Here is a 23,707-nt window from a genome sequence, read left to right as displayed (position 1 = left end):
AAAACAAGGTCTAAACATACTGATTTGAGATATTTGAATGTTAGACAGTGTGTTCAAAATAAATTAATTCAGTTGAAATACTGCATGACTGAACATAATATTGCAGATCATTTCATGAAAGCTCAAGGTGCAATTAAGCATAAAGAGTGAGAATTATGGTTTAAAGATGTAATGTGTTACATATTGACCAACCCAAAGGGGAGAATGTTAGGAATCTGTCCACCAATTAGTTGGATTGGCAATATATAAACTAACAATGTATGTTTGTAGCTTTAAGACAAAGTCACTGTGTTGATTTGTACTATATTCTGATTGGTTGGTTGTGTTGCAAATTGCCATAAGAGGGAGCTAGAGATCATGGCTTGCTCTCTCTGACATTCTGTATCTCTGACATTCTGTTGCTATCTAAGGTTCTCTGTTGTGCTTATACTTTGATATTTTTGTTTACTGTAAATGACAAAGGCAACTGGTAAGAAGACTTTGTAATTGGATATTCTTTGAACTGTTAAATGTATATGACCTGGATCATTTATTGGACTGTGCTATTTCTTAAAGTAAACTTTAACTCAATTTAGTGTATCTGTGTGTGGCTGGATAATTATTTTTTTGTGTTCTGTTGGTTTTCTTTTTCTCTCTTTTTTTTATAAGAGAGACTTTTATTTTGAAACTTCTTTTTGACTTTGTTACATTGTAAAGAGGAAGTGAAAGTTAAATAAAACAAAGTAACACTGCCAACTAGAGGCTTTAAAGAATACTTTTACTTTGAGAAACAGAAACTTCCCAGCCAGGCTGTTTATATTTAGAGAAGATAGAGAGTGGAACACTGAATAATTGTTTATGCAGGTGTTACTCTTGTACCAAAATATTAGCTAAAAATTTGACAGAAAGACAGAAAAAAGATTTAGAAGAAAAAATGGGATTGCAGATGGTAAAAAAAAAAACTAAATATTTGGGAATTTGGCTATCAGGGAGATGTTCCTTCATAAAGGAGGACAATTATAAGAAATTACTTCAACAGAGAAAGAAGGACCTGATAAATTGGGGGAAACTACAACTATCTTTATTAGGGTGGATAACAGCGATAAAAATATTCTACCGAAATTACTATGCAATTTTCAGACAATTCCTATAAAATTGGATAAGAGATTTTTTCAGGAGCTAAACAAGATAGTTATGAAATTTATATGGTTAGGTAAAAAAGCACGAATAAGCCTAAAAACGCTACAAGATAGTAGAAATAGAGGCGGCCTTGGACTCCCAAAATGGGAATTATATTACCAAGCAGCAGCACTATTATGGGTGAAGGAGTGGATAAATTTGAAAAATAAAAGAGTTTTGGCAATTGAGGGTCACGACCTTCAAGCAGGGTGGCATGCCTTCCTATGGGTCAAAAAACCCAACAAGACACATTCATACTTCCATAGACATTTGATAAGGGAATCACTACTGCAAACTTTGGAAAAGGTAAAAAAACACTATATGAAGATACCAAAATGGGTCTCACCAATGGAAGCGATATAATACCTAAATACGAGGGATACAAGAAAAATGGTCAGATATGAAGAATTATTAGATAATCAGGGGAATTTAAAAACAATTGATAAATTAAAAGAACAAGATATAATTACAGATTGGTGGTCATACTTACAAATTCAGACAAAATTTAGGAAAGAATTAGAAGAACAAGGGATAGAAAAGGATTTGCAACAACTGGACCAAACTTTGACAGGCAAGGAGATAAAATTCATAACAAAAATGTATAACTATTTGTTGGAAGTGGAATTAGAAGAGGAAATAGTGAAGGGATCAATGATTGCCTGGGCAAAAAATGTAGGGCATAATATACATTTAGAGGATTGGGAAAAATGTGGACTGATAATTATAAATTGACATTGACAACAGCATTTAAAGAAAATCAATACAAAATGTTTTGTAGATGGCACCTAGCCCCAACAAGACTGGCCAAAATGTATCCAAACACAAAATCAGAATGTAAATATAAAGAACTTTCTTCCATATGTGGTGGCAGTGTCCAGAGGTTAAAAAATATTGGATGAGGGTACAAAGATGGTTATTAGAAATTACAGAACACAAATTAGAACTTAAAATGGAAAGATTTTTATTAGGAATAATTAAGGGAAAATTGAGCAAGGTCATCCGATACATCAGTATACATATCATAACTGCGGCGAGAATAGCCTTCACACAGGGATGGAAGAAAGAAAAGATACCATCTGAAGAAGACTTGACACAAAAAATAATGGATTGTGAGGAACTGGATAAATTCACAATGGAATTAAGAGGCAAAGATGATTCGGATTATTATGCAGTTTGGGATAGGTGGTGCAAATGGATGGAGGATAGAAATAAGAGTTGATGTTTATGTATAAAAGGAGATGTATGTATTAATAATAACATGAACACTGTTAATGTGAATAGAGATTTATATTTTTGTTTTTAAAATAAAATATTTTTTTTTAAAAAAGAATGTGTTAGGGAAGCAACTGGCTCCCTAACCAAAGGGCTTTAAACTAAAAGTGCAGGGGGAAGGAGACTTATTTATAGGACTAAACCCAAAGCACAAAGCCCAACACAACAATCCAAATAACATGAAAGGGAGTAATAAAGAAGGGACACACAAGTACAATCAGAAGATACAGGAAGTTCAACCATAAGGGCTCAAATGCCTGTATACCAAGGCTTGTAATAAGGGGGACAAACAGAGAGAGCTTGAAGTCCTAGTACATGAAGGGAAATACAATAGTGTAGATATTGGTGAGATGGAACCCATGACTGGAACACACAACTAGGATATAAATTGTTCAAATGAAACACCTAACAAAACAGGAGCTGAATTGCATTACATGTAAGAAATCACTACACTTCTACAGAAATACACAATAAAGCTAACATCTCAATCTTTGTCCAACTTATCTTCTAATTTCTAACTTGGAGGCTATTAGATGTTTTAGCAATACCATAATAAGTGGAAGAAGGAAAAAAACAACAATGGCAAATCACACCAGTAACCTCCAGGGCTGGCGGCAGTAACCTGTTCTATCTGGACCTGCCTTTGTGTTCCAGCTCTGGAATTTGCATCTGTGTTACAGAATAAAGAACTGGGATCAAAGCCCAGACCCTTTTTCTAATGAAACATTCAATGCATCTGAGGTAAACATCTGTGCACACACGTAAGGAATATGCCAAAAGGAACAATTACCTGCCTAAATTGTATTAACCTGAATCACTAACTTTTCAACTAAGGCTTTGGGAAAAAGTAGGATAAAAATATCTGGAAGTTAAGCATCATGAATAATAGAAAGTTCTTACTTTTAAAAACTGCATCAGGACTGTGTTGCTTGGATCGTTAGGATCAAGTTTTGTTTCAGTCACCCACTTGGCTAATTTCTTCATGTCAGTTAATCCAGATGCGCCAATTGATGCAATAGCATCCACTTTTTTTAAGGAACTGAAATTTTGACATAAGAGTGAAAACAACTGGTTAAAAGAAGTCTTCAAAATGTTTTGGAAGACAGAAAAAAAATATGAAAAAAATCTCTATGATTGGTGTTCCTAGTTATGGATTGTCAATTTTATATAACCTCATTAATTTGCCTTTTCAAATAAAATTTACAATCAAACAGCTTTACAATCACATCCCATCATTTCACAAGACTCACTACCGTTGAAGATGTGTACTGTTTAACAAGCTCATAGTAAGTTAATAAAGAGAAAATAAATCTGAAATACATTCAGTATCATTGTGCTTGAAATAATACACAATGTCAGTACAGAGTAGTTCAAGAGATAATAATGTTCACCTGACACACGCAGACAAAAGAAGTTAAAATATAATTCAACCTCTGGCTAAAATTATGATCACTAAGTATTATTCCAAAAATTATGCAGTCTGACAGAGTATTTTTTTCTCTCTCCCTAGGAAAGAAAGGGCTTATGGAGGACTTGTTGAATTGAACTCTATTGAAGTTTACTACCTTGAAAGAGCATAGTTCTTCTGCAAGACTGGAGGAGCCAGTGGTATCCCATTTGCTCCAACGGCCCATGACACACTGCACGACACTTTACCAGAAGTCATTAAAATCATATTATTACTACCATCTGCTTCAAATGAAAACGGAACCCCTGCAAGAAGAAATAAAAAAGACAAGTCCTGCTCAGATCTGATAAATCAACCATGGTTTGTGTTCTTTTGAACAAATAAAAATACATGGCTTGCATGGTCGTTAATGCTCTTATATTTTTCCTTAGTGGAAGGCAGGAAGACAGGCAGGCAGTTTTCAGCAAGTTTTGGAGATCTATCAGGCTGAACACCTCAAGTTGCCTACGAGATGACAGTTAAGTGTATGGACATACTATAAGTATTTGGAGCTAGCATTAAAGCCACAATATGTCAACTATATTAGCTGGTTTGCAATCCTCTGAATATCAACCGATAAGAAAGGGAACAATCTCTGTACCGCTGCCCACTCCTTCATGCTCCAGTGTTACACACTGGTCACTGCTGAATTCAATTTCTTCGACTGGAGCTGCTCCTGTCAGAACCGTCGTCTCCGGGATGGGCACAAATATTTCCATTAACAAGTTAGCACTGCTGAGTCCAATTGTTTCATAAAGCTGTAATAAAGGGAAGGAATTATTCCAACTCCTATCACTTTGACTGATAATTATACTTAATTTACACCATGTTTTCGAATATGTTCTCATGGCCATAAATAAGCACATGCATTTCAAGGGACCAGAGAAGGTTAGTATGAGTTAGAATTGCTTGTCTTTCATTATGTATCATAATATCAGGGCTACACTGTAAATATATGCTGTAGTTTGGGATATACCAGAATGATAATTGGATGGGCTTCCCTTCCCCGACAAGTGAAAGCAGAGAAGCAGGTGAATCTCATTTGAAAATCCAGCTCTTGAGGAGCAAAAGCACTAGATCATGGACTCCAAAATCAACAACTGTGGAGGAAACACCAGCAGTGTTCAAAGGAATACTATTAAATTAACAGGAAATTATTGACATTTATTCTTTAAAAGCTCTATACCATTGCATATACATAACTAGTTGGGGTGAAAGTTTTGAAGAATTTTGTTTGAAGCAGATGGTGGTTCAAACTGCCATCGAAGCAGTGTAGAAATACAAAATAAAAAAATATATAAATAAAAGCAAGAGAAATTGAGCATATAATCTATATCCCATACAAGAAACGTGAGGGTAGCTTTGTCCATGAACAGAATTTCATTATCAAAAGAACCTTCTATCATTCAAATCCATGGTCAAAATAAATTACTTAAGTTCTTCTATGGAAACTTAATCTAAACTACTGAAGTTAGGATTTCTTCAGAACTCTTGCCACAGATAAGAGGATTTAAGTTCTACTGTTTCTCTATATATGTTTAACACGATAACTTACCTGCAATTTTAAACTCTCTGGCCAATTGAATATTTGCACGTTAAAAATCTGCCCAAAATGAATTCTAAAGTCTGAGCTCATCTGCCGAGAAACTGTTCGAGACACCTCTTTAGAATTGAAAAGAACTTTTAAGAAGAGAGACCTTCTCTTCACATCTTCACGTCTTGCAACTTCAGCTCTACAAACAGGTTAACAAATAAATAAAACATGTACATTTGCTTGAATAAAGAAGAGAAGAGAAAGAATTAAGATAACAAAATAGAAATATGATTGTGGCAAAATAAAGTGAAAGTAGTACCAATAGTAATAGGCTCCTTGAGTAATCACACAACAACTGGAGCACCATTTGAACATCATTAATACCACAGACAACTTCAATCAATTGCAAAAGGCAGTTTTATTCAAATAGCTTATATCCTGTGACAATTTAACACCATCAAGCATCAACATCTGCCTATCTCACGTCCTTGGAAAGGACTTGACAGATGGACAAAAATGCCAAATCCTGTCTAAACAACTGACTGACTGCATGACCAATCAAAATAATTTATTTATTTTATATATTGCCCAATTTCCATCCTGTCTGGGCAATTTTGTCTTTCAGATGTTTCATAGGGTTTTCATAACTAAAACATGCATTTAAAATAAGATAATCTTCACTCTGTGCTGTATGTGCAATCCCTTTTTCTCATTTCTAAAATGTCCCAATTATCTAACAATTGAATAGAATATAAAAACCTAAACTCAAAAATATATCTTTAGGAGTTTATAACTTGCTCCTCTCTTATGCTCAAAATGTGCAGTCGTGTGATTTATTTTTCCCTCTGCACAAGGGCTAAATATTATCCAATCTAGATCCACAAGTTAAAAAATACAATAAAAGTATGTTTGGGGCATTGTGCAGAAAGCAGAGGCCCATACAATGAAAAACAGCATCCACAGAATAGCTGCCAAAGACATGGCCAGAAAGACCATGATATTGCTTCTTTGGAAGAGGAAAGGGCTAAAATTGCCTTTTTTGTTTGTTTGTTTTCTTTTGCAATGAGGACATTTTCAATTAAAAAAATAGGAAAAACCACAATCCTGCCTCTGCTGAATGCTGGGGACATTATCTTCAAATGCTCTTTGGCCCACAACTGTGGAATTGAAAACAGACTGTCCCCTTGCTAAGTTTCTGGCATGAATGAACAGTCTTTACTTTTAAACATCTGGCTGCTCTTCCAGGCATTCTGAAAATAAACATCTTAGGAACTGATTTGAAGTGTCAGCAACATTTTCAAATCTTAGTTTTCTGCTGACTATTCAGAAAAGTGACCGTTTCCAGTTTATATGAAATGAAAAGGAGGAAATATTTAAATGTTTTAATTATCAACAGAATCTTCAGATATTAAAATATACTAGCAGATAAGCCAATGTTAAGAATGTGCATCTCATTTAGAAATTGTTGTGTTTCTCCAACATGACTTAAAGAGGCAGTTATAAGACCATAACTGGAAAAAAAATCAATCTGGGTCTGGGAGCTTTGTAATTACAGGCTGATCTCCAATCTTCCATTTTTGAATAAAAATAAATAATTGAGAAAATGATGGCTCCATACCTCTTGATGCACTTGAATGAAATTAATTATCTGGACTCTTTCAATCAAGCACACTTTGGTTGCTTTGGAGAACTTTGAGGAAATTAGATGGGAGATGTGATGCTGTGGAATCTTTCTGGGATTGGTTGTGCCCTGCCTATATCACTACCTAAGTGATTCTAGGCAGTTAGAAATAAAATGTCATAAAATTATATAAACGAATGTAGTGCCGAGGAGACTGTGGCTTGACACTTAGGTAGCTGACTGCTGATTTCATATTAGGCATGATTTAGGGTGCTGTGTTGATCTTCAAAACCTTAAAAGACCTTGGTGTATACTATGAACCTACCCAGGGACTTTGATCAGCTGGAAAAGCCCTCCTGAAGATGCCCAGATGCCTTATAGCAGGGGTCTCCAACCTTGGCAAGTTTAAGCCTGGAGGACTTCAACTCCCAGAATTCCCCAGCCAGCTTTGCTGGCTGGGAATTCTGGGGGTTGAAGTCCTCCAGGCTTAAACTTGCCAAGGTTGGAGACCCCTGCCTTATAGGACAGATAAGTCTCCCATGATTGAAGAAAATTTCAAGAAAAGAACTGTGGCAAAGCTTGGAACTGCTTTTAATTGTGACTAGAGTCTATGATTTTATGCTAATATGGCTCACCTAGGACAAGCCTCATTCGGAGTGATGGTCCCCACCAAGCTTAATTCAGGGATTAGAACTGGTTCTCCAGGCTGCCTTCTGTTCTCAGCAGCTCTTCTGCGAACTTGCAGCTCCACCTGGTGTTGGTCAACTGGGGGAGGTGGAAGAGGCTTCAGATGTTCCTCCGTTTGCTCATCTTCTTCATCTTCCAAGATTTGACTTGATTTCTTTTTTTGTTTCTTTTGATTTTTCTATATGGGTGAAAAGTTGTGCTTGTTTTTGGTGGTGTATTTGTTTTCTCATGCATGGGTTTTGCTAGACTGACCATTTTGATCTCTAATTTGTTAAATGATTGTGATAAATAATTCAATTGGTGGCTGGATGTTACTAATTTTTACTATTACAATTACCGTATTTATCGGCGTATAACACGCACAGGCGTATAACACGCATCTTCATTTTAAGAGGAAATTTCAGGAAAAAAAATTAAATTTCTAAATAAAAACTTTGAAGCAAAATAAGGGTAGCTCAGAACTTTTTTTTTATTAATATTATTACCACTTATAAGGTAAATCAGTGGTCCCCAACCTTTTTGTACCAGGGACCGGTTTCAAGCAGAAAATTTTGCAAGGACCGGGGGGAGAAGAGAAGAGAAGGAGGCTTCGCTCTCTCGCTGCTCCACCATCCAAGGAAGAAACTGCTTCAAAGAAGCGGGGGAGCTTTTCCTGTCGCCGCAGCTATTCCGAAGCGCCCGTTTCACCCCCACTCCCACCCCGCGCGCGCTTCAATCCACAGTGTCCCATTCTGCCTGCCTGCCTGCCTGCCTTAGTTTCTGGTTGTTTGGGAGCAGCTTCGGCTGAGAATAATAACTATTCGCCTCTTTTACTCAGCCGAAGCTGTTCGATTCAACCATTAACGAAGGCAGGCAGGCAGGCAGAGCGGGCACTGCGGGCGGGCGGGCGGGCGGGCGGGGTGGGGTGGGGAGAAACGGCGCTTCAGGGAAGCTGCGGCGACAGCCCCCTTCTTTGAAGCAGTTTCTTCCTGTGCTGGTGGAGGAGCGAGAGAGCGACTGAAAGCTGACCCAGAGAGAAGGACAGGCTTCGGTTGCTTCCTCCCTCCCCTTCTTTCATTTGTGTCCTTGATCCCGATCCCAGCAGCATTCACCGAAGGCTTCTTAACATTATATTGGCGTATAACACGCATACATCATTTGCCCCCTATTTTCAGGGGGAAAAAAAGTGCGTGTTATACGCCCGATCTCTGATATATTAAAAGTTTATCTGCTTTTTAAAATCTTGAAATTTAGATAAATTCCTACAAATAAAGGCTTTAACAAGACTTTATCCTTAAAAAATGGCTTAATGTCAACGGGGATTTTCAATCATCCAGGTCATGGTTGTCCCAAAGTTTTTTTTTCCTTCAAAAGGCAACTGGACTTTCCTGTTTTCTTTGAAAATGTTTCACTTCTCATCAAGAAGAAGAGACCCGAAGAAGCTTCATAGATGAGAAGCAAAAGGTTCTCAAAGAAAAAACCAAGAAAGTTCAGTTGCCTTTTGGAAAGGCACTTTTGGGTTAAAAGTGGCATTGATGTAGAACATTGTTTTTTTTAATTAGATATATATTCTGGTCTTTTTCAGGACCTGAAGAAAAATATACAAAGTACTGTTATTTTTCACATGACTACAATTCTCTTAGAAAGACTGGGCTGATAGAAAGCTACTGAATTTATGTGAGGGAGGGGAATGAATCTAGTATTGAAACACATTGCCACTAGCATTTGACAATCATGCTAAATAATAGCAAAGAAAGTTCCCTCCTAATCTTGATTAGTTTCATATGGAAAGAACTGTAAGTAGATTGGACTCTTGCCTATATTAACATTGTGACAGCCAGAAAAGGACAGAATGCAAAAAATAATTCATTCTAATCTATATGATAGCTAACCATCCAGGTGACCAACTGACTACACTCGCCATCTCTAGACCAGCCTTTCTCAAATAAGGCATCCTTAAATTGTGTGGACTTGAACTCCCAGAATGATGCAGCTAGCGAGCTATTGAAATACAAATATTTTAAAGTTACCAGAGTTGAGAAACACTGTGCTAGACAACTAAGCCCATGCCTAATCTCTTTATTAATTTATTTTATTTTGCCAAACACTTACAAGATAACAGGTATAAGTATAAACATAGCTATGAATACATGAAATGGATACATATAAGAAAAATAAAAAGAAACAATAGGACAGGGATGGTAGGAACGTTGGTGCGCTTATGCACACCCCCTGCAGACCTCTTAGGAAAGGGGTGAGGTCAATAGTAGACAGTCTAAGGTTAAAGTTTTTGGGGTTAGGGTAAGAAACCACAGAGTCAGACTCTTTCCCACATTAGTCAACATAGTATATGAACAAAAAACACCTCCCATCCACAATGATGCTGATTCAAACCTGTGCCTTCTTCCATGATTTCCATGCCCGAAGTTCAGTTTTATATTCATTCATTTTCTTTTCATACTCTTCAATAATTTCTTCTAGTAATTCAGCTGTTTCGGCCTGAATTTCTGCCTCATAGGCCTTCTCATCCAACTTCAGGTCAACTTCTTTCCTTCAAATAGTAATAAAAACAAAGCCATAAATAAAAAGAGTGTTGGTATACTACATTCTAACATGTGTTGCATTTTTCATATTGGCTTCATTCAAAGTGTGTGTGTATGTGTGTGTGTGTGTGTGTATGATTCTAAAAAGTAGTAGGTGCACCAAGTGGGAGAAATAAAAGCCAGAAAGGTTCTCTGTCTCAGTTTCTATCATGGCTCATTTTTTCATTCTTCTATCATTTTGCCCAACTTTCTTTCTTGAAAGCAGCACAGGCATGAATATCATTCCTTCAGTCCTGCACATTTTATGTTGCCTTTCTTCCTCAAGAAATTCAATTCTTTCTTGCTCACTAATTCTTTATGAGGTGCAAAATTAAGAGGCACCCCTTTCACTGTCCATTTGGACATTCCTTCCTGCAAATGCTTGAAAGGAAACAAAAGGATTTCAGAAACAATCAATTTCTTAGCCTGCTGTCTTTGATTGAGTGACTGATTATATCTCACAAGATACCAAGGATACTTCTGCATGTTGTCTAGGTCAGGGGTCCCCAACCGCCGGTCCGCGGACCGGTACCGGGCCGCGGAACAAGTCTTACCGGGCCGCTGGTTGCTGGGCGCCGCCATCTTTTTTTGGTAAAAAAGTGCTTCCGGTGAGCTTTTCCGGGTAGAAAGCTCACCGGAAGCACTTTTCGTCAAAAGATGGCAACGCCAGCGCTTCGGTGAGCTTTTCCGGGTAGAAAGCCATTTCTACCCGAAAAGCTCACCGGGCGCTGGCGCCATCTTTTGTCAAAAAGATGGCGGCGCCAGTTGATGCCGGTTCCGGGCCGCAGCACCCAGCTGATACTGGTACCGGGCCGCGGCGTCAAAAAGGTTGGGGATCCCTGGTCTAGGTTATTCTAGATAACTATTAAATATTGTGAGGTAAGCAAAAGGACTGAACTTGAAATGTTCTGTCTTCAACAACTATTGAACCACACCTCCCATACTAGCATTTTATTCTGAGCTTGGAGCAAAATCAGGCATTTAAATCAAAGCTGTTATAGGTGTTCTGATACCCAACAATCAATTTGTTTTCTTTTAAATTATGCCCTGTTGTCACATAGAAACATGTTTCTCAAGCAAAGTTCCATTATTGCTGCATCTCACTGAGGAGAGGAGTGGAAGGATCAATTCAACATACTTTGTATAATTGGGAATCACTTTATATTGAAGAAAAAAGACTGATCTCTACCTGACAGATAAGCATTTTGCTGCAATATTCTTTGAGAAGTCATAATTTGTGGCTACAATGTTGTTCCCATGTATTGTTTTTTCCCCAGAGAGGCTGAGAAATGCAAACATGTGCATCCCTATCATGGATATTCATATAACATAGAACAAAACTATAAATCTAAGCGAAATATTTTTTGCTTCTTTGACAGATCTCCTTACCTACATTGTTCCACTGTTAAAAGAACAGATACACGAAAAAATTACACATATACAAGCAACTATTTTACTGGGTTTCTTCAACTACATCAGCTATTATAAACTGCACTTCAAATTTAGTAGGGATGGGGATTAATTTTATAACTTGTCTTTTTTTCTAAGGGCTCAAAATAGTTTTCTTGGAGATTTGTCATCATCCTCCCACAACAACCCTGTGAGCTTTACTAAGCTTGCTCTTTACTAGCTTCTGTTCTGTGGCAGTTTATACAACTGCCTAGGGGGGAGATAGCATGCTTAACTATTGCTTTTATTCAAATTCGACCTCTTGGCCAATTGACTGGTGACGGGTGATAGAGGAAATTCCCAGCGCAATCTGGGGAGAGCTAGTTTTCCACTTGGAGGAAATTTTAACTTTTTCTTCTGGAAAAGCTTTCATCATATAGCTTTCTGTCTTTTAGCTGCAATGTGGCAGAACTACAGGTAGTCCTCAACTTATGAGCACAATTAAGACCCAAATTTATGTTGCTAAGTGAGAAATTTGTTAAGTGAGTTTTGCCTTGTTTTACAACTTTTCTTGACATATTTGTTAACTGAATCATTTGTTCACTATAGTTGTTAAATTAATAACACAGTTATTAATCTGGTTCCCCCATTGACATTGTTTGTCAGAAGGTCACAAAAGGTGTTCACATGACCCCAGGACACTGCAACTGTCATAAATGTGAGTCAGCTGTCAAGTATCCTAATGTAAATCGTGTGACCAAGGGGATGCTGCAATAGTCATAAGTGTGAAAATGGTAATAAGTCACTTTTTTTTAGTGCTGTAGTAATGTATTATGTGTTATGTATTGTTATGTATTGAATATATAGTTGCATTAAGCCCTGCTAAAGTGAAACTAACCTTTAGATGAGCCTAACTGTTTTGGATGGAAACTTAGAACATTCATATTTGGGCAGGCTTTTTCAAATATTATGATTGGTTAAGTCTTTGTAGGCCCAGGGTATAAAATACAGGCATTTGCCTGCTGTTCTTCAGTTCCAGCTTTGAGTCAATAAATGTTGTAGCTATGTTGGTCTGCTTCTTGTATAATGAAGCCCACTACACAATAATAGTGACGAAGATGGGATGCTGCAGGGAGAGAGCAGATGCTAAGGGACTGAAATCACTAGGTGATAGGCTGGGTAACAAGCCCCGACAGGACTAGTCCTCACCCCCACCTACCAGTAAGCCACACTTACTGGAGGCACGCTGAAATCACTGGGTGTTAGACCAGGTAAAGAGCCCTGGTGTGACCACGCTTCCTCCCCTGCCTGCCAGTAAGACACACTGGAGGCAGAGATGTACCTGAGGGATTTGTCCCCAGGACTCCTAAGTGTAGCCCAGCTCCAACCACAGCAGTACAGCATTAACCACCACCACAGGGGCCTTCCCAAAATGGCTAAACTGGGAAGACTGAACGAGTTTGATGTTACTCACCCGGAACAGTGGAGCTCATATGTCTCCTGAGTAGACAACTATCTCCTGGCTAACCAGGTCACGGATAACAGCCTGAAGGTGGCAATCCTACTATGTATCTGCAGACAAGCCACGATTGATATTGCTGATAACTTGATAGCACCAGCAACCATAGAGACAGTGGCCTACGCAGACCTCAAGAAAAAATTAAGGGAACATTTTGAGCCTAAACTCTCGGTCATCACCTGGCACCATGCATTCGAGCAATGTGAACAGAGATCCGGGGAATCTGCAGCAGAGTTTGTGGCAGCTTCAAGCTTCATGCCAATGTGAGTTTCCTGATCTGGAAGATCTCTCAGAGACAGGTTCGTTTGCGGCCTGTGTAATAGTGAATTATAGCAGCGCCTATTTGCCATGGAGAAACTGACATTCCAAGACGCACTGAAGGAAGTCATGACAGATGAGGCTGCCAGAGGGGCCATGAAGACTCTCTGGCCACCAAAAAAAACACACACCAGCCCCCAGCAATTCACCGCAGAAGGCTCAGGGGAGGTTAGTGAGAACAAAGGAATTGATCACTTGCGGAGAGAGCCACCCAGATGGCCATGCTCCACAGAACAAGCAACTCCCCCACAGAGCTGTGCAAGCTGTGCGGGACAGCATGAAAGAGCAGAATGCAGATTCCGCATAGCAGTAAGCCGTGCCTGTGGAAAGCAAGGGCACATTGCCCAAGTCTGCAGAGGTCGTCAGTGGGAAATGAAACCTACAAGACAGCAGCACAAGGGGAAAAGGCCCCCAGGACAATACAGAGTTGAATACTGCTCGGGAAGGCATAGCGTCCAACACACAGGGGCCCAACGCCCCATCAAATAAAAGATAAGACTCTAACTAAAACTTCAAGGGGTCCCATGCTCCATGGAGATAGATACTGGATTGGCCCTATCCATTATCTCCTTCACAACTTTCGACCACATTTGCAAATGTAACCGACAGTGGGTCCCGCTCAAATCATCGAGCTTAGTGCTAATGGACTTCCAGAATTGCCTTGTTCCCATAAGGGGCAAAGCTACCATTAGAATAAAATTTTGAGGGTCCCTTCAGCGTATTGTTCATAGAGAGGCCTCATAGAACTGGACTGGTTCGAGGCCCTGGGCATCAGGGTAATGAGCATCCATCAAACCCAAATAGCCGATTTAGAAGTGGTATGCCAACAATGCGCTGATGTATTCAGCATGGAGCTGGGACAATACAAAAGGGCACCTATTTCACTCAACCTCGATCCAGTAGTAACTCCAATCCAATTAAACCGTGCATTGAAGCCTAAAATTGATGCAGAACTAGACAAGCTGATATAGCAGGGAGTGCTCCAACCTGTGGACAGTAGCCAGTGAGAGACTCCCATAGTGATTCCAGTTAAAACTAACAGGGACATTCGCATCTACGCAGACTACAAATGCACCATAAACAAGGCACTACAGCAGCATGCTTACCCTGTACCAGTGGTAAGCCACATCCTTACCTCGCTCCAGGGAGGCCGAATCTTCGCTAAGCTAGACCTTGCCCAGGCCTACCAGCAGCTACTGGTAGATGACGCTACCGTAGAAACACAAACAATATAGTCACGCACAGAGGTGCATTTCAAGTGTGCCGCTTACAGTTTGGGGTAAGCGTAGCACCAGGGTTGTTCAAAGTATTATGGAACAAACAGCAAAGAACATTCCTGGCATCTGCCCATACTCTGATGATGTCCTGATCGTGGGGGAATCAGCGGCAGTTCTGGCAGAACGTCTCCGCACAGTACTCCAATGTTTCCAGAAGGCAGGCCTAAAACTCAAGAGGGAAAAGTGCCAGATGGGCATGGAATCCACATAATTCCTAATCAACGCTGCCAGAATCCACCCTCCTGAAGCAAAGCTAAAGGCAATTCAGCAAGCCCCACACCAAAATCCAAGGGGGAGCTTCAAGCATTCCTGGACCTGTTCAATTTTTACTACTCCTTCTTACCGCATAAGGCTGCCTTGGCAGAACTGTTACACCGCCTACTGAATAAACAAGTACCTAGGGTCTGGTCGAGCACTCACGACAAAGCATTCAAGGTGCTAAAATCGTCACTATCCTTGGACTCCATCCTAGCTCATTTCAATGAAATCCTACCAGTAACACTAGTCTGTGACGCTCACCATATGGCATTGGGGCAGTACTAAGCCACAGGATAACTGATGGTAGAGAGGCCCCCATCACATACTATTCTAGAATGTTATCATCAGCTGAAAGGAACTATGCCCAAATAGACAAGGAAGCCCTTGCCATAGTGGCTGGCATTAAGAAGTTCCACTACTTCTTATATGGATGAAACTTCACCATCTTTACAGACCACAAATCTCTGCTTGGTCTCTTCACAGCTGACAGACACCGCAGATCCTGTCACTGCGAATGTTACGATGATCCATTTTCATGGCTGCATACTTGTACCAGCTAGTCCACAAGCCGGGCAAGGAAATGGGCCATGCCAACGCTCTCAGCCGACTGCCTTTACCGCAGACTGAGCTGGATCCAGCCCTAGCTTGTTGTATCCTGGTGATCCATGACCTGCCTGAAGCACCCCCACATGCAGGGGACATTGCAGCTGAAACCACCACAGACAGAACGCTTAGCCGCATTCTCAACTGGGTGTTAAGGAGATGGCCAGAGGCCTGTCTAGACCCTGAGTTCTAGCACTGCGCTTCTCAAAAAAAAATGAATTGTCGGCCCACAAGAAATGTGTGTTGTGGGGTAGCAGGGTCATCATTCCACCGTCTTTGCTCCAAGGTGCTGGATTCCCTACATAAGGGGCACCCAGGAATTGTTCGGATGAAGGCTCTAGCCAGGAGCTACTTATGATGGCCAGGCCTGGAACAAAAACATGGAGAATCAAGTAAGGAGTTGCCAGGCCTGCCAAGAAACCCGACCAGAGATGCCACAAGCACCAGTGCACCGCTGGGAGACCACACACATGCGTCTCATGGTATCGCATGCACATTGTTTTTGCGGGCCACTTCCAGGAGCAGGTGTTCCTGATAGCAGTGGATAGTTATTCCACGTGGTTGGAAGTGGCACTGATCTCATCGATGACACCGACCAGGATCATCCAAGAGTTGCGCCAGCTGTTCGCCACACATGGTCTGCCAGATGTAATCGTGTCTGACAATGGGGCACAATTCATGGCAGAAGAGTTTATGTCATTCCTCAATGTCAACATGATCCAGCACGTAACATCCTCTCCATTTCACCCCGTGACCAACGGTCAGACTGAACAGTCAGGATCACAAAGGAAGTGCTCAAGCGGATGATAACTGGCGACTGGAATCACCACCTGGTGAACTTCCTCCTGTGTCAAAACACAACTCCCAGTACAGCAACAGGTTGCAGCCCAGTGGAGCTGAGGTGGGGCTGCCAGCTCACCATGAAGCTCGACCGACTTCACCCAGACAAAGTTGCAGCAGAGACAGCTCAGCCAACTCCCAGGAAGTTACAGCCGGATGAATTGGTCTGGGCCAGGAACTATGGGAGTGGGGCACCTTGGGTGGCTGCTAGGGTAACTAAGGTAATGGGCCCCTTGTCATACAAGGTTATTCTGGGGAATGATTGTACTGTCAGATGCCACATTGATCAGTTATGGCGTCGGAGGGCTGGACCAATCCCGGATGAGGATTCCGAGGCGTAATCAGACCCACTAGAGAATGGTTTCCCTCCAAGTTTGCCTACACTACTGTGGCTACCTCCAGAAAAATGTAGGTATCAAGGGCGGTAGAGCCATTGCCACTCATGGGTGACCAAAACGGCCATCAAGACTGTCCAACTGGAGATGGACAATACTCCACTTAAATAGGACTTTTCAGTAACATTGCAGCAGTCCACCAGGATCCGTGAGCCCCCAGCCTATCTCAAAGACTATGAATATTGAACAGACTGCGGGTAAGAACTATCCTAGGGAGGAAGGGAGTGATGTATTGAATATAGTTGCGTTAAGCCCTGCTAAAGTGAAATTAACTTTTAGATGGCCCTAACTGTTAATTCCAATTGTTTTGGAGGGAAACTCAGAATATTTATATTTGGGCAGGCTTTTTCAAATATGATTGGTTAAGGCCCTGTGGGCCCAGGGTATAAAATACAGGCATTGCCTGCTGTTCTTCAGTTACAGTTTTGAGTCAATAAATGTCGTTGTAGCTATGCTGGTCTGCTTCTTACCTAATGAAGCCCACTACACAATACTTTAAATGGTCACTAAGTGAACTGTTGTAAGTTGAGGACTACCTGGATATCATCTCAATGAGATCCAAGCCTTTGATTTAAATCAGAACCAATGTATGCAGAAAAGCCCTAAATTTAATATACTAAATAATGTAATTCATGCAAAAAACATACTTTCTCATGAAAAGCTTTAGGGGTGTGTTAGTAAACTTCTGAAAATCACGCAGGGATTTTATTTCTTTCCACACTTTAATCATGGCTTTCAGCAATGCTCGATCTTTTTCTTGTTCATTATCCCGAAGTCTTCTTGTTTTTCTGCTCATGAATACAGACATTTCATTACAGGAAATATACATTAATATACATCCAGTAACATTAGCAATATTGAAAAAATGACTATAATTACTCAGCTGTAGTGTAGCAGGTTAGATTATTGAATCCCAAAACAATTAATGACTAGGTTACCAAGAGGATGCATGTTACTTTTCTGGGGACATAATAAAATAAGTCCCCTTGGATCGTGGCAGGAAGCAATACAGGTGCAGTCATGATTTTATCTCTACAGAAGCATGGTGCCCAAGCAGAAACTACTAGTGAAGCAGAACTGACACTCCCTATTCTCACTACAGCCTCTACCTTACTTCGCCTATAGCTTCCCTGAAAACTGACAAAATCTTTAGGACTTGTGGACTTGCATTGGGGTATGGGACAAAATGGTTCCCGCCTCCGTGTTTGGTTCCCAGCAGTTCAAGGAGGCGAGGAGCTGGTGGGGTGCTGAGTTTTCCCCATATCCAGTTGGCTGAAGTGACTTGTTCTACACTGACTTGACTGTGCCCAGTCAGCAACACCCACCCAGTGCACCCGCCTGCCCATGCCCATACATCCATGCTGACCTGACCACATCCATTCATCCATGCCCACCCAGCCATGCTCACCCATTCACGTCGATCTGGTTGCAATGAGATGTCCTACAATCTCCAAGTTCTCCCATAGAAGGGAGAAAAGGGGAAAGAATATTAAAACTTGCAAGACTGATACTATAACCTTGCATTAATAGCAATATTGGCCTGCATGACTTTGGTTTCCTAGTCTGGGCTAACTTGAAGATCTGACAGGCTGTCCCACCTGATTTGTCCCCATAACACTTCCTTTTTCCTACCATTCTAGTTGCTCCCAGAAATGGCACATAAGAAAAGGACAATAAATAAAAGGTGTTTTATCATAGCAAATAGTTACACAAAGAGGGACTTAGGAGAGAGTCATAAACCTTCTGCTGGCTGGTCATTATGTAATTTAAATTAAATAAAAAGATCTACTTTACAAAATAAATACTTGAAACAGCTCATGGAAAAAAGAGGTTCTTACAAAATTCCAATGACAACAGTTCATTGCCTTTTATTAGAGCATGACTCAATTCCTTTCCAAGAACCACTTTTTCAGCTGGATAACTTTTTTAAACTTACAGAATGAATAATAAAGCAATTATTAATCTACTCACCTTATTTCAAGCTTATATTCAGTTATGCTTTGTTGGACTACTAAGTTTGGAATTCCACTTTCGGCAGTATCCAAAATATTTTGTAAAGCATTTCTGAGAGCATGAAGCTAGAAAATAAGTTTATAAATATTAGTATGATTTATTTGCACCTCCATAAGAAGCCATTATAATTCTGTATTTTTCCTTATTACTAGCAACATTGGTAGACCTGCTTTTCTGTAAAAATGCTAGAAACATTGTCTAAAATAAATCTGGGAAGAACATGGAAAATATGATTTTTTTGATAGTTTATTATTTTTCAGTATTTTTGTCTCATCTTTATAGTTGCTTTTATTTTAAATTATATACTTCCCAATCTTGAAGTCCAAGATTTATAATTCTAACCAATGTATTCTTCAATCAAATACCTAAAAGCATAGAAGACAACGAATCATCACACAAAGCAAACTTTGTATTTAAATCTTTTCAGAATTCAACCTTAATTAATATTTACTGTTCATACTGGAACTTAGTTTAACAGCACCTCAAAGATTGAATATTCAACGTATTTCACTTTAGAGAACAGGATTATATATTATAATGTTTCAGCCTATGAAGTTATGGAACCATCACAAAAAATTGGACAGCCATTTGTCTGGTGTAATGGGACTATTAGGCTCTGACCCGTGGCAGTGTCAACTTCTCTCCCAGCTCCCTGCTGCAGCTGACTCACAATGGCCTTTCATTCTCCGCTGGTTCTCTGTTGGCCGTCTTCTCCCACCAATGGCCCCTCGCCTCTCCACATCGGCCCTTCATCCTGGCTGATTCCCTGAAACATGTTTTTACCCAGACGATTTGCTGCATCGGACAATTAGCCGCATCTCCTGGCAGCCAATCCAACATAGCGTGGCTTCAGGTGGCAGTGATGCAGAGGCACTGGATGGCAATGGGCACTGGATGGCAATGGGGGCTGGGGGCTGGACAGCAAGTTGGGTGACAGGCAGTTGTGGAAGTGCTGGAGAAATCCAGGGGAGGTGTATTTTTAATTTTTCTTCACTATTTAATGGTGTTTCTCTCCTCATCCAACCTGCTCCAAATTCTCAGTATTCTTAATTGAAGGATGGTTGCGATGCAGGGACCAGGTTTTTAGGCACATTCATTGCTGTGGCAGGACAGGAAAAAGATCTTTCCATTTGGGAGAAAATGTTTGGGGGGGGGCGGATCATGAAACGCCTTGACTGTTATTGGAAGAAGTCTTAAAGCAGGGTGTCAAACCCAATTTCATTCAGGGCTATATCAGCATTATGGTTGTTGTCAAAGGGCCACGAGGCCTACAGTGGGGAGCTGGCCGGCCTGCCCACTAAACAGTGGATGGGACCTGGCCCATGGGACAAAAGGTGGGGAGACAGGAGCATGGGGCATCATGAGCTGCACATCGGTGTGGGCTGGCCTCTCTGCTGCGTGGCAAGGCCAGAGGGGAACAAGGTACTCACACCAGCTGCAGAGTTCAAGAAAGCACAACTCTTGAAACAGCAGCATTTCAAAAGGAAGCTTTTATTGAAAGGAAGTGATTGCAAGACAAAAGCAAAGCAGGATCCAAGTTCCCCTTAGGCAATTCCATTAGGATAAAGGAGTTAGAAACCCCTCCCTTCAGTCTGATGTTGAATGAGTCAATCCACAGGTGCGAAGATGCTGTGAAGATGGCTGTCCTGGAAAGGAGATAAGGAACTGTTCCCAGGAGTTTCTTTCAGGAGGCTTCAGAGCAGAGGCAAAACAGATGGTCCTCCCCCTTACACATTCCACAAAGGTAAATCAAAGCACAGGGAGATAGGTGTCAAAGCTTGGGTTATAAACTAAGGGATTACAGGATATGTAGGAAACAAGAAGAGGGCAATAATTGAATAAATGATCCAGCCCCCCTCCCCACAGGAATGGCAATATCACTATAAGGATCTGGCACAGAGTCTGGAACGGCCAGGTGCCTGGCAACACACAAGCCACCTCGTAGAGAAAGATGGCTACACCCTGGGGCACAGGGCCGATGAAACGGCATAGCCCAAGCAGAGAGGAGGTCACTTGGTTAGTGTTGACAGTTGAGTGGGTAGGAGCCACAATGTGGCAGTGATAACTGGCTAGGCTGCCTCGCTGCAGCCCCGTCTCTCTCTCTCTCTCTTTTTAATAAAATTTATTAGTTTTTTACTTCTTATAAAAAAAACAATCATAACGTTAACAATACTATAGCATTTGTCTTGTATATTTTTATCTTTTGTGCACATTTACAATTATATACATTGTTATGCGATTATATACATTTATCAATAGATTGCTTGTCTTAAGTTCCCTTATTTTCTATCTGTCTAGATTCTATCCAATTGTACCACATATCCCAAATTTTATAGTATTCAGACTCTTCTTCATCTTTTAACATTAGGGTCAATTTGTCCATTTCAGCACAGTCCATATTTTTTTGAATAACCAATTCATCGGAGGGTATACTACTGTGCTTCCAGCATTCTGCATAGGATATTCTAGCCGCCGTTAATATATCTAATGCATTTTATTTTATTTTTTATGTTTCTTTTTGAGTATTCCTAACATAAATAGTTTCGGTTCCGGCCCTATCTCTTTTTACTTGCCTGCAGCTGCAGATGGGATGGGACAGGCATTTAATGAGTTGGACTGCATGCCTCCTGCCTCTACCTGTGCTTAAAGGGCCAGCCCGACAGCCATGGTGCTCGGACCCACCTGCTCTGCATGGACTGAGAGCCCCGAAGTGTGCAGGTGCAGTGCACGTGGGGCAGGGCTGGATCTGGCCGACGGACCTTGATTTTGACATGTCTGTCTTAGAGAGTAGAATCTTATACTCCCTTCTTTCCTTATCTTTCTTCCCTTCTTTCTTTTCTTCCCTTCCTCTGTTTCTCTCCCTCCTCCCTCCTGCCTCTCTTCCTTTCTTTTCCTTTCCTTTCCTCTTCCTTTTTTCCTTTTCCTTCTTCCTTCCTCCCTCCCTTCACTTTCTTTTCCTTTTTTCCACTCTTTTCCTCTCTCTAAGAAAGAAAGAAAAGAAAGAAAGAAAAGAAATTGACACAGCAAATACCATATAGTCTTCAACTTAAAACTACAACTAGAACCAAAATTTCCATTTCTAAGCAAGATGGTTATTCAGTGAGTCACACCTGACTTTATGCTCTTTTTTGGCATGGCTGTTAGGTGACTCACTGCAGTTGTTAAGTGACTCATGTGATCCTTAAGCAAATCTGGCTTCCCTTATTGGTTTTGCTTCTTGGAAGCTGGCTGGGAAGCTCACGTGGATGGTGATCCCTTGACTTATGATGACAGCTGAGCCCAAAATTTCTGATGCTAAGCAGAAGAGAGAGTTGTTAAGTAGTTTTGCTCTATTTTACAACCAGTTGTTAAGTGAACCGCTGCAGCTGTTAAGTCAGTAACTGTAAGGATTGCCTCTCCTTCTAAAGTGAAGACTTTTGAAATGAAGTATTTCAAAAGGAAACTTTTATTAAGCAGAAGTACAGAAGTGGTCTTACTAAGGCTTTGTAAAGTGACACTGGAATTTCATGTGATCTTGATTTTATCCTTCTGTTAAGGGCAGCCTAGGACTGCATTGGCTTTTTTATTTTTTTTGACTGCTGTCACACACTGCTGGCTCATATTTAAGTGACTGTCCACCAAGGTCCCTTTCCAACTCTGTTATTCTGAATTCTGTATTTGTTGTTTATTTTTTCCAAGATCTTCCCAGGTATTGATATCAGGCTAATTGGTCTGTAATTTCCTGGATCTTCCCCCCACCTTTTTTTTTTTAATGGCGACATCAGCTTTTTTGCAGGTAGTTCTAGAGTGATCCAAGAACTTTGAAAAGATGTTTCAACGGTTCTGAAGTCATATCTGCCAGTTCCTTCAAAATTATGGGATGTACTCCATCATGATCTATTGATCTGAATCCATCTAGAGCAGATCTTACTTTTGCATATTTTAATTTGCATTTCTAACCAGTCATTTATGTTTTTGGTAAGTTGAATAGTTTATTTTTTGCATCTAGATAGATGAGAAGTATGAATCAAGTAGTTCTGCTTTGTCTCTACTGCCCATTACTTCTTTTCCATCTTCTGTTATTATTGTTTTTAACATTTGTTGTCTTCATTCAAAGCCTTAGTTTTCCTAACTTAATCTTTGAGATTTCAAGCTATTTGTTGCTATTCTGCCTTAGTTTGGTGTCCCTCTTTCCATTTTTTGTACTTGTCGTTTTATTCTCTTTACCATTTTTGCTAACCTGGATACTACATCCTCTTGAATAGCTACATTAGCAGAGCCCAATACTGAATTCATATATTACAGTTTTTTAAATTAAGGAATAAATTTCAGAAAAAGAATTTTTTGTAAAAAAAAAGTATCGCTCTGTGAATGTGCCTATTAATTCCATTCTTAATCTAACTTCTTTGGTGATTTTGTACTATTACCTTTTTTTTGTACTATATATATCTGCATAAAGCTGTAAAAAGCTTCACTACATTTTTAAGCTGCATTCTAAAAAGGTTAGGCGACCAAACATGGCTTCCCCTGGCTTTTCTCTCTCTGCTATAGAGAGAGCATTCAATTAGGGACTGTTGGTCCAGGTAAGTAGTCTTGGCTAGGAAAGATATTTGTGCCACTACTGGCACAAAATAACAAACTCCCTTGGTTTCTTAATAGTATTTCCATTTTAAGTGTTTCTTTTTCAATTAATGAATTGTAATTATGAAAATATCAGCCATTCTTTTATATACACAGCGCAACATCTTTTTTATACACTGTCATTTTCAAATCCACTTTCAGTTCAATCTCAGTCTTGTCTGGTGAAACTTGTTCCTCTTCCATAACATCTTTTAA

The 23,707-nt window shown here is 40.2% G+C and overlaps 1 protein-coding gene across 7 annotated transcripts in view; it reads right to left on the bottom strand.

Annotated features, from left to right (window-relative positions):
• CC2D2A (coiled-coil and C2 domain containing 2A) overlaps positions 1-23,707 on the bottom strand; it is a 1,114,036-nt gene that overhangs the window by 64,324 nt on the left and 1,026,005 nt on the right. For all 7 annotated transcript variants that reach the window (XM_087963696.1, XM_087963695.1, XM_087963697.1 and 4 more), the window contains 8 exons: positions 18,851-18,957; positions 17,527-17,667; positions 10,093-10,249; positions 7,668-7,897; positions 5,433-5,610; positions 4,479-4,635; positions 3,996-4,143; positions 3,331-3,469 (listed from right to left, as the gene is read on the bottom strand). In XM_087963696.1, the coding sequence (XP_087819822.1) occupies positions 3,331-3,469; positions 3,996-4,143; positions 4,479-4,635; positions 5,433-5,610; positions 7,668-7,897; positions 10,093-10,249; positions 17,527-17,667; positions 18,851-18,957 (1,257 nt within the window). The remainder of the gene's footprint in view (positions 1-3,330; positions 3,470-3,995; positions 4,144-4,478; positions 4,636-5,432; positions 5,611-7,667; positions 7,898-10,092; positions 10,250-17,526; positions 17,668-18,850; positions 18,958-23,707) is intronic.

This window comes from Notechis scutatus, chromosome 4 (assembly GCF_049901735.1).
Source record: "Notechis scutatus isolate UNSWTSFEM ecotype Mainland chromosome 4, rNotScu1.2, whole genome shotgun sequence".
Taxonomy (NCBI): domain Eukaryota; kingdom Metazoa; phylum Chordata; class Lepidosauria; order Squamata; family Elapidae; genus Notechis; species Notechis scutatus.
The sequence above is the reverse complement of the archived record's forward strand: the minus strand, read 5'-3'. Positions and strand labels throughout refer to the sequence as shown.